Below are 11,933 nucleotides of genomic sequence, written 5' to 3'. Positions count from 1 at the left end.
TTTGTGCATATGTGTGCGTACATGTGTTTTTGTGCATGTGTGCCTGATTTGGACTAAGTGTGGGAGGCACTCCACCCTGTCTACTCGAACAAAGGGACTGACTAACTAATCCCAGACCTCCTTTTGACATGCATTCAAAAGCACGGATGCACATGCACTCACACACTCGCTTCTCCAACATGTTATTGCCATTATCTTCCACTCCCTAGCACATGGTGCAGGTCTCCCTTTATTAAAGCACTTCATATTAGCTGCATAGTAAAACTCATTAATGCAATTTTAAATTAAATAAATATATTTTGTTAAAACTAGTATTACTAGTGAAATGCAAGGGACCTATTTTGATGAAACATTCAAAAAACTATAGAAAACTACAGAAAATATTATCTAGCATGCTTGGCTGAGGTCAATAACAACTACACATACAACATAGAGTTCAAGAGGTTAACGCTAGTAATCTTTCTGTGTGAATATGTTATTTTTATAAACATATAAATATTGGATAATCTTATATTCTCTAGAAACATAATCCCTTTGTGATGGACATTAGCAGTGGCTTAAATAAAAGATATTTGAAAGCCACAGAGACAGTAAAATCTGAGTTAAATCATCTAATCATCCAATCAACACTCAAATGACAAATCAATCACATTGTTGGGGACTTTACTTCTTTGTGTAATGAAGAATTATATATAAAAGTACAAAACATGATACATGTGATACAAACATGTGTTTTTCCCTGCCACCAGCAGCTATCATTACATACTGTACAAAAAGGAGACAATATGATGTCTATCAACTCAACGTTAGCACCTTAGTCGAAATCAGTGAGCAATCATTCTTGCTTACACACAATAAGTCTTACTTTGACAAACACTCGCAGGTGCAAGGAAATGAAAGAGGAAAGACACAAAGCAGGAAAAGGAAGTCAGAGGGATTGTACTTCCTCTGGTGTCTGAAAAGGCACTGATGAGCTCAGCTGTTCTATTGTCAGTTCAAACGTTTTCTTACGGTCAAGTGAAAAACCAAAGACTCAAAATAGTGGGATTGTTGACTTGGTTTGTTCATAGCCATAAAATCACCCAATGTTTTTAGTATGGAAGTGTGTCAACAACAGAGGGAAATACACAAAAGATTGCAGCCCAATTCCTGTGTTGCTGTGGTAGATGAATTGACATGTTTACATTTTGGAATGTTTATTTCTAGTCTTTTAATTTTTATTGTACAATGCCATGTCTTTTTATGCTGCTGCAACGCAAATATTTCCCAAATTGGGATCAATAAAGTACTTCTTATCTTATCTTAGAGTGTAACACTTTAAGATATGTTAATGGCTCTAGTCAGAAAATCTCTGCATTTCACTATCTCTACGAACACTGCTGCTGTCCAGAAAGCGGTCACAAGGGAACTCGATGAGGTCCCCTTCCTCCAGGGGTGCAAGTCGTGCGGGACGGCTGCTCTGGTAGGTGGTGAAGTCAGCTGACACCGAGGCGGCGGCCACTGCGGTACGAAACGGTCGCCGGGTGGAGTACATGTGTCGCACGTGCACCGCCGTCTTCCTCTTCTGCAGCCTCCTCTTCAGGCTCCGCCCCAGCCAGACGCCGCCGATGACCAGCAGCAGCATGGCGTTCCCAGCCAGCGTGGCCACTGTCACCAGCTCGAGGTCAGAGGTCAGCATGCCTCCACGGCTGAACCCCTGAGGAAGAGTGACCAGTCCTGTGCAATGTTCACGAGGAGCAACCTGGCACACAGATCCTCCCACTACTCCCTCCACGCACACCATGTAGGTCACATCTGAGCTGAGTTCTCGAAGGGTTACGGAGCGAGCTGTGCCGCGAGCGTAAACGTACCGGGGGAAACGATCTGCGGTACCAAAGCGGTCAAACTGAATCCGATAGTGGACTTCATCTAGGCCTGGGCCAAGTCCTCCTGAGTAGCGCTGATGATCCCTGGTAGTCCAGTAGATGGTGACAGTACTGGATGTCACTTGATCCACTGACACATTAGTGATATAATGGTGGTTGAACTCACATGGATCTGTGATGACTGGTAGAGCCTCCTCGTGATTTGACCTCAGAAGGTCAAACTTTTCTCCTGACTGGAGTGTAGAGGCAGTGATGAGCCCTGAGTTTGGATCAGTGGAGTTTCTGTCCTGGTTTCCTGTAGGTGTTGAAATAGCTGTTGGTTCAGTTCTGGATGTAACATTTGACCTTCGTCTACCATTGCCACGTTTCCCAGGAGCCTCTGCCGCAGGTCGTGACCTTGGGCTGAGTGGCCCTTTGTTTGGTTTCTTTCTTCCTGGTGAAGGAGATGGGTTGGCATCCCCCACACCTCCTTCGTCCTCCTGGATTTCCTCCTCCTTCTGTCCTTCTCTCTTCCTCTTTTCTCCCTCTTTTTTCATTATAACTCCAAAGCTGTTTGCCTGTCTCAGATCTTCACCTGTTTCCTCCACCTGGACTTCCTCACCTCCCTCCTCCTGCTGCTTTATTGCATCCACCTTCCCTATCTCTTCCCCCTTCATCTTAACCGACACACCCCCTCCTCGGCTCTCCTCTGGCCCAGCTTGGCTACTACACATATGGGTCCAGTTCCCGAGGGGCTGCAGCTGGGAGCTGTTCACATAGTCCAGATATTTCCCCCTTAGAGTTGCAGGGTCATGACACTGCACAAAAACAGTCAATAACTTTCCCTGAGAATGCGCAGCTGTCATCCATCTTTTCAGCTCCTCCAGGCGACAGTCGCACGTCCAGTTGTTGCCCTGGAGATCCAGGTTGTAAAGCACGTTGTTGAGGGCAAAGATGTCTCCTGACAGGCTGGTGAGCATGTTGTTCTTCAGCTTCAATACCCTCAGATGTTTAAGATGGGAAAAAGCCAAAGAGTCCACTTTAGAAATACGGTTGCGACTGAAGTCCAGCTCCTCGATGCGTTCAAGAGAGTCCAGGAGACCGGCTGGGATTTCCCCCAGCTCGTTGCCATCAATCAGAAGCTCTCTGAGGCTGGACAGCCCCTTCAGAGCCCCGCTGTCCAGGCGGGAGATTCTGTTGTTGCTGAGGGACAGTTTGGACAGCTTTTTCAGATTTTGGAACACGTGGTTTCCGACGTGCTGAATTTCATTTTCAGACAGCAGCAGGGTTGTCAGAGCTTTGAGTTGGGAGAAAGTTAGGGCATTGTGCACGGCTGACTGCTTGTTGTGGGCCAGGTTTAGAAAGCGCAGGTTGGTGAGTTTAGAAAAAGCGTTTCTGTGAATGTGCTGCAGCTTGTTGAATTCCAGATGGAGGTAATGTAGACTGGTCAAACTTTTAAAAACAGAGTCCTGCAGAACTTCTATTGAGTTGCCATCCAGACGCAGTTTAACAAGATTATCCAAGTCAGCAAAAAGGTCTGGTTTGATCTCCTTAATGTCATTATCATTTCCACAGAGAATTGTTAATTTCTTCAGGGATTGTAAAGTCCCAGCAGGTATACTTGATAAAATATTATGTCCCAAGTACAGCTCTTCTAACTTGGAGAGTTTCTCAAATGCTTTTGGGTGAATACTTTGTATTTGATTGTACTGTAAATTCAATCGTACAAGGTTACTATACCATGTGAAGTCAAAGGCAGAGATGTTCCCAATGAAGTTGCCCCCTAGGCTGAAGATCAGCAACTCCTCGGGCACACGCGTGGCAGGTTTGGGCACAGTGCGCAGCCCTCGGTTGGTGCACATGAGGTGCTGCGGGTGCTGACAGTCACAGCGCTCGGGACAAAGGATTGTCGCCGGTGAGGAAGAGATGAATCCATTGAGCGACAGCAGGATGAAGCAAATCCCCGTCAGGGAATTGCCGGTATCCATTCCCACTGCGCAGGAGAGACTGGTGCAGCATTCGCTTTCTGTTGTTCAGGTGCAGTCGCCCCTCTCCCCTGTCACGCTGCAGATAGACTCGTCCATAATCCACTTGTTGCTCTTAAACATGCAGAGAAAAGTGCAGTAGGCTACACGCGACTCCAGCAACACTTAGCAGCATTTTCTATAGAGCAAATTAATTAGTACCGTGCTCTCTGATGCTGTCTGACGGAACGCTCACCACCCCAAAAGCTTCCATCCCCCAAGTGGTCATCTGCAGCGAATTACAGAGTTCATGCGCAGAGCGTGCTCTCAAACACACACATACAAAGTCCCTCCCCCGCAACTCTGCGACCCTGCCAAAACCAGATGTGCACAGTTCTTGACGAAGAAGATGAGAGCGCTGCGCGTTCACGCACATAATCAAACCAATACACACTTACACGAGATCTAGAGTGAGAGAAGGAGGGTGAAACTGAGCTGGACCGAGTTTTATGCACGCCCCCACAGCCACCGGGGGTCTGAGATCTGGATCGGATCCCGGCCGGGTATGGACAAAGCAGAAGGGGAAATTGACTTCCCACGAAATCCCGAGGGGATACCGAGGTTTTGGATTTCCTTGCAGCAGGGTGCAGACAGAGCAAACTTACTCATGTAACAAGTATAACAAAAAGCTTAGATGGATATTGTCACCGGTTTTGATTGATATGAAAATGATAATTCATAAAACAGCTGTAGTGAATAGCTATTTGACGCATCCTGATAGAAAAAGAACAGACATAGAAAAATTAAGTAAGTGTAATCTATAATCAACACATCAACAGCTAAGTCCACACACTAAAGGCTACAGTAGAAACGCCATCATCATGCAGCAGCTTTAGCTGTAATTTACAACTCTCTCATTAACACGCTGGGCTGCTGGGGCCACAAAAGAGCACAGATGGTTCACATTTGCAGATGAGGAATTTGGGAAGTTAAGTGTGTGTTAAGACTGACGAAAAGAGGTGCCAAATCTCAGTTAAAGATCTCCCCAACTTGAAAGTTTTGAAATAAATGCAGGGCGAGTCGAGCACCATTCCCTGCTTGTACATGAAAGTGTATGCTCCAGTTCAGTCTGAACAGCATGCAATGTTAGTGCAGAAACAGCTGCACATTTATGGCACATGAGGCAGAGTGCTTACTAACTGAAATACAGTACACACATATCAAGGTTTTTCCATATTTTCTTATACAGCTCTATTAGATCAGTCAGCACCCATTGCATGTTTCCAATCATTTCTACCTGGATAATATTTGGCCAGGTTATTTATATCAAATTGGATATTGTTACAATATGCTTTGTTTCAATGTATTTATAAATGTTATGTTTGCTCTGGCTGAGATATCATAGGGGAGAATGGGGATGTTTGTCACATTATTTAGATCTCACTCTCTAGAGGGCGCTGTAAGGAAATGCTGGTCCTAAAAATGTTCATGATTGGGGTCAGAGGTCACCTCCAGGGTCATTTCAGGAGTTAGACAGTTGATATTGAGCTCAGGGAGCTTTTTAAAGACACCATTTTTTAAATCATTTTTTATCTAATTAGTTCATTAGTCCCAAGTAAAAAGTGGGACTACCAACCCCATTTTCCCCTACCTGGACGTTTCAACTGTTTCTTGTTCTTTGAGCATACTATTTGAGTTGTATTCTTTACTTTTAGCTAACAATTTAAATGTGCTTGTCTATTACTTGTAGCTAAACATTTTACAAGTTCCTGTTCACTTGCTAACTAGTTCACACACTCAGTTGCAACATGATGTCAATTTCCATGTGCAAAAATTAGTCAACCATGGGATGAATAAGCAGTCATAATTGCTTATGCACGCACACGCACACACACACACACACACACACACACACACGCACACGCACACATACACATACATGCAGCTTCCCTTGAGAGGCCAGTGATGCAATGGTTTCCAGAGCTGAGCTAACGGTTGACTAGCTCTCTGCATTTCCAGCACTGAGAAAAAGCCTAGAAAACTCCCTGATTAGCTTTCTCATCCCCGTGCATATCTGTTGGTAGACATCATATAGATGTGTGTCAGAGGCAGAGAGAAATCCAACCCTTGGGGAAGCCCCCTCTCTCAGGGAGGTCATTTCCTGTCTCCCATTTCTCCATAGAGTTTCTGCATCTCTGCTCCCCCTCTGTCTCTCTGAGGAACACACACACTGAGAAAATAGTCAGAGATTTGGTCTCAGACACTGAGGGACCAGTCCAGTTAGTTTTATGGCCGTCACCTGGTCTGTGTCAGAGCTGAAAGTAATACACCAAATATTTCCCCACCACAGGTTGGCTCTAACTGTAGCATTGCGAAGAAACTTGAGCTTAACGTTGACATATCATTTGAAATAGGATTAGGGTGTGGGATTAATTACAGGGAGAGTTTAGTGTGTAAATGAGACTCATAGAATAAAAGATGGAAACGATCTGCATTTGGTGGGAGCAGGGGATCAGACGAGGGGGAAGTGAGTGCAATGTTAGACCGATGCAGACAGAGATAGTTGTGTGGGGAAAAAGTCTTCTGACCCAGTTGAGAAAGATTCTGGCACAATAGGCAGCCTTGAGGACCCCGTATAGAGCTGCCTGCCACTGTGCCTGCAAACAAAAGGCTGCAGACTTTCAGCCCATCGTTTCATCCCCTCCCTCTCCTCGCAGAGGGCCTCTCGCTGTCCAATCAGCCGGCCATATGACATTTCAGTCCCTCTGCAGAGAAAAAGAGTGTGTATGTGTGGGAGAAACTCCACATAAACACAGAGCGCAGGGCTTGTATATGAGACTGAGTGTGCCTGTTTCACAAAACTAAACACTGTGTGCCAAAGTATGTTTGGAAAAACCAGGTCAGTGCAGGTGAGTTTGTGTGTGCATGTAAATGAGATGAAGCTGCAGTGTATGTAGGTCACCGAGCAGTGTTACATTTCTCCTGCACAGGCTTTAGCAGTTGAAACAGCTTATCCGTGAATGAGGGACAGAGACAGAGGAATGTTGGTGTACCCGTGCGTGAAGTGAGAAATCGGTTTCTTTCTTAATAAAAAAATGATTTAAACGCGTAGAAGACGTCATGTTGATTACTGATAAACATTTTGTATTCAAAGGTTGCTCGGACCAGTAACTTCATAATGATACAGTCAATGTGAACAGTCTGCAGGTAATGGAATACTGAATCATTCATTGAATAGCCATTATTCAGTACATATACTGTTTGAGTATGTAGAATGCAACACATGAGTTTGCAATTTAGAACACAACAGAGTCTCCAGGCCATGCAAGCTGGCCCTTTTTCTTGTCTATATGCTAAGCTAAGCTACATCTCCTGACTGTTTCATACCACACACAAGATCATATACATCTACTCATCAAACAGTCTGCAATAATACAAATAAACACATTTCCTAAGATTTCAACTATAATACTTTTTTATGACGTGTTTTCAGTCAAATACTAATCCAGACCTTGAAATACATTAGTGTTAAATTGCAACAAGGCTAAAATGTAAAAAAAAAGAGGTAAAATGCTGCATCTTACCATGCTGTGGCAGAGAATGCATATTAGTACAAATGTAGTACTAAGACATTCTTGCACACAGGACTTCACAATCACATGAAACACTTGCAGCCAGCAGGACGGACAGTGTAAGCCTCTCACAAAGTCACAAACCTGCAGGAAGTTGTGCCAGTGGAAACATGTGCATCCCATTGTACGTCAGAATGTAGCGGCTCACTTTTCCCTCAGGGCCTACCATGCATGAGAGACACACAACCCGTATGGGACACGTCCTGGTAACATAACACCGCTTGAAACTAGTACGTATCCGGGCTCTATCATAGTAATCAGCGGGAAGGATGGGCCACAATGAACATGCTTTGTTCCCCAGATTACTCTTCCAACAGGCCTTTAATCAATAGCAAATCGTCCAAACAGATAACAGATTGTCCCTGTGTGTGGCAAAGTTAGAAAGCATGTGTAGGCTCACTTGTACACATCTGTGTGTGTGCACTTTTGCTTGATTAGGAGCATGTATGCCTTTCTTTGTGTGAAGTCGATATTTGAAGTCATAGTTGCCTTAGAGAACCGATATGCAAGGATAAAGAAATGAGAGCGAGACAAAGGAAAGGAGAAGAGGCAATGAGGAGGTGTGTGTGTGTGTGTGTGTGTGTGTGTGTGTGTGTGTGTGTGTGTGTGTGTGTGTGTGTGTGTGTGTGTGTGTGAGAGAGAGAGAGAGAGAGAGAGAGTTTACATGAGCAACAGCTGCTGGGATCGTTAAGTGCTTTAGCCGGGAATCATGGATCTAGTCCATGCTTACTCGTGTTAACGGTGTGTGCGTCCCTGTATATGTTTGTGAGTGGATGTGTTTATGCACTTAATAGGGAGATGGTGAGGTAGATTATATCCCCTCTGTGTAACAGGACGGAGAGATTTAAGACGATGCAGACACATTTTAGGTGCAACTTAATGTATAAAAGTGAATAAGAGTGGAGGGAACACCTGGGCCCCATGCCCGTAACCCTTCACATCCCTGTGCACACACCCCCAAGTGGTTCCCATAGCAGGAAGTAAGCGAGAAGCGCAAGATGGAGGGAAAAATGGACGAGACAGGGTCCAGCTGCAGCAACTTAAAGAAACGTGCTGGTAAAGAAATACAAATCTCATCAAATTCAAAGCAAAAGAGCATTTAACAAACAGCTGGCACTGAAATACAGCGCAGATTGAACGTCTGATTGCACGATCTCACCATGCAATGTGGGAAACACATTTGCTTAGACATTCCTTTCTGCTTTGGGAGAGCTCGAGCCTCTCCTGTCTGACCTCCTAAGAGGTCATGTTTTGTCGTTGCAACCAACATGTCGAATGAGCCGGGGGAGAGAGAAAGAGAGGAGGAGGGGAAGGGGGGAGCGGGGAAAGGAGGGCAAAACGTTCCGGGTTTTCAGTCGACCCTGTGAGAGTTAAAAATGAAGGAAGGGAAGGGAGGTACTTGACATCTGGAAAAAATTAGAGAGCATGCTATTGCCTCGTTGAAATGGTGGAGAGAGTGGAGGGGGAGATAGAGGAATAAGGAGAGCAGTGTAAAAGATAGAGTGTATGTGTGTGTGTGTGTGTGTGTGTGTGTGTGTGTGTGTGTGTGTGTGTGTGTGTGTGTGTGTGTGTGTGTGTGTGTGTGTGTGTGTGTGTGTGTGTGTGTGTGTGTGTGTGTGTGTGTGTGTGTGTGTGTGTGTGTGTGTGTGTGTGTGTGTGTGTGTGTGTGTGTGTGTGTGTGTGTGTGTGTGTGTGTGTGTGTGTGTGTATTGGGGAGGGTAACCCTTTGATCTACTGAGTTTGATAGAAACTGTCTGCATGCACATAATCAGCCTCAATCACATAATAACCCCGGGACAATGTAATGCCTTAAGATCACTGAGCTGAACACAAGATAACACTCATACCCAGGAACTCAAGCACCCTGGAAACTGTGATAGGCTGGCACGAAAGTAAACACAAAGCACTCATATGCACATAAAGTCTGGGATTAGCGTCACTCAAGCAAGCATAAGGCAAAACTAGTCACAAACAAGATTTAAAAAAAGATGTGGGCTTTAAGAGCCATTAAAACAAAGTTGTCAGTTAGTAAATCTGAGATGAGACATCTGAACTGCAGCTGTCCCGTCTCTGTCGAAGCCCCACGCTGCATTGCTTCTGTGCAACACCGCCCTCTGCAGACATGGAACATTTTAGCACTAGGGGCAACAGTAGTGTTAAAGTAATGCAGTGCTGATTCATACTGAGAAACATATTTTTTTCTGACTTACCAACCAGGTGCAGAGGGCAACTCAGAGGGCCTGAAGACCCCAGGTTTATTGTATGGCAATTCATTTGGGGTTAGGGTTAATCCAATGCTAAAGTGATTTTCTTTGTATGCACCACAACATCGCAGGATAAACTGACATGATATCTAAAGGGCAGCATCTGGATCATCATATCATCTTAAAGCTAAATGTTAATAGTTGGAAATGTTTTTCTTTCTTGCTGGGAGTTACCTGGGAAGATTGATTCCACAACATCTACTCCTGCAAAGGAAGGTTAGCTTAAAGGTTAAGTTAGACTAGCTGAACATGTGGAGTGCACAGGGGGAGAAAGATGCGGGAAACAGCTGGCCTGACTCCGTCCAAAGATAACAAAATCTGCCTAGCACGTCTAAAAGCTCACTAATTACCAAGGTATATTTAGTTTGTTTAATCAATAGAAAAGAATGGACCCTCGCCAAGAAAAATCACAGCACTAAACTCAAGCCCCCTTGAGGGTTAATAGGGTCAGAGGTCATGTTCAGATATAGAACAGGGACCCTGTCAATCTTCCCAAAGGGCACTTAAACTTCTGAGAGAGGTTCTCTGGTTGAAGGGTGTTGTCTCTCTTCATGTCCCCCCTTTACACTTAAAGTCAGATTGCACAGAGCTAAGAAAATGAAAGACCTTCGTATGCAGTTCAAACAGCACGGGGACCTCCCTGCAGTCCATGTTCTTTGTCTCTTTGTTAAACAGAACATGAGGTCACTGACACCACCAGCACTGCAGTAACCAAATCTAACCTACAGATGACACTGTCTTACATAATCTGCCTGTGTGCACTGTAAATGACAGTAAGATGGTAAGGGATATGAATAGCTATACTGCAACACACACACACTTGCAGGTATCACGTTTCAGCTTACATTACATTGTGTTATTTATGAGGGTCTCGCTGTCAGTTCTCCATCAACCCCATAAGATGTGCTAATGGCGGAAAATGTGAATGTGTGTGGCACGTGTCAGGCATGCCAGGGTGTGTTCTCTTGTGGCTTAAACTGTGCACTTCTTAGGTAAGAACATGGGATTCCAGCTGGGTTTGACAATGGAAAAGTCTGTGATACAAACACTGATAATCTATTATTTCCGTGGATTCCCCGTCCAACATCACGCTTTGCCACGTCAGCAATCAACTGTCGTTTTCTCTCAGTGCCAGGATTCCTTTAAAGTCCAAAAACATAGTCATTAGTTTTGTCGGTTCAGAGTTTCTGGCCACACCCAGCTCTAACTCTCCCTTTCAACTAGGTTTTTTTTCTCCCTCATTTGATGTTTTCCCTGCCTTCTGTTGCCATAGAAATAAGCCCAGGCAGGAAGTGACAGACTCATGACCATGCAAAGGAGGGAATTTGTTTTGTTGGGTAAACAAATCCAAGGAATGAAGGTGGTTCGGAGAGAAACAAGGGCAGTAGAGGTCGACTTAGCAAAGCTTTTTTCTTGGCGAAAGACGTTAGGAGCTTTAAAACTGACGGATATGAAATAGAAACACATAAACACATGCTCATTCCTTCACCCACATGCTCACCCTGTCTGGTTGCAATCACACAACTTCTCTCACTTACTCATCGTTCCAGCAAACAGCACTTGTGGTTAAAGCCATCTTTTGCAACCAGAATGTCTGAGGACAAGCATCAGACTGATTATTGTGAAATACTGTATCTCCCCATCTACTGGCTTTTACGCAGGATCAAAACGTGTCCTACAATCCTCAAAAGGTTAGAGGATTTATCAGTCGGTTACTGGAAAAATGTTAAAATTAATCGCCGAGCCATTGCTCAAGCCAAATCACCAAACAGCCTCTAGATCTTTGTCTCAGTCATAATAGTCACACATCGATAAGTCATAACAAACTGAATATATTTAGGTTTTGGAGGGTTGTTCAGACATAAAAAGCTATTTAATGATCATTTTAAAATCCATTTCCTCCTTATTCGTTGATGATTAATACTGATTATAATCGTGAAATATTAGGATGGCTTTACAACGCATTACTGTTTATTGTACTACAATGGTGGGTGGTAATTGATGGTAGTGAGAAAGAACAGCAACTTTTTATCTACATTAATACTGGGATTGGGAAACTGGCTTTTTAATATAGGCTTAGTCAAGCTAATCCCTTTCAATCAATTTAAACCCCCTTTGATTGACATTGAGCATTGTGAATGCATGTGTTTTTCTTTGAGTTGATCTTGTACCTTATCTAGATGTCCTTGCCCTTTTTGCAATGCATATTATAACTTCCATTGTCTTAAC

The 11,933-nt window shown here is 44.1% G+C and overlaps 1 protein-coding gene across 1 annotated transcript; it reads right to left on the bottom strand.

Moving 5' to 3' along the window:
- Nucleotides 1-646: 646 nt before the first annotated feature.
- Nucleotides 647-4,255, bottom strand: tril (TLR4 interactor with leucine-rich repeats). The gene has a single exon (XM_079655025.1). It carries the CDS (start codon nucleotides 3,830-3,832, stop codon nucleotides 1,337-1,339), a length of 2,496 nt encoding a protein of 831 aa, XP_079511151.1. The 5' UTR covers nucleotides 3,833-4,255; the 3' UTR covers nucleotides 647-1,336.
- Between the last annotated feature and the right edge of the window lie 7,678 nt (nucleotides 4,256-11,933).

This window comes from Notothenia rossii, assembly GCF_949606895.1.
Source record: "Notothenia rossii genome assembly, chromosome: 10".
NCBI classification, from domain to species: Eukaryota; Metazoa; Chordata; class Actinopteri; order Perciformes; family Nototheniidae; genus Notothenia; species Notothenia rossii.
This window is presented reverse-complemented; position numbering and strand designations above follow the sequence as displayed.

Bases quoted from the DNA above. Each gene is read 5' to 3' on its own strand.
- tril (XM_079655025.1), bottom strand. From the start codon at position 3,832: ATGGATACCGGCAATTCCCTGACGGGGATTTGCTTCATCCTGCTGTCG.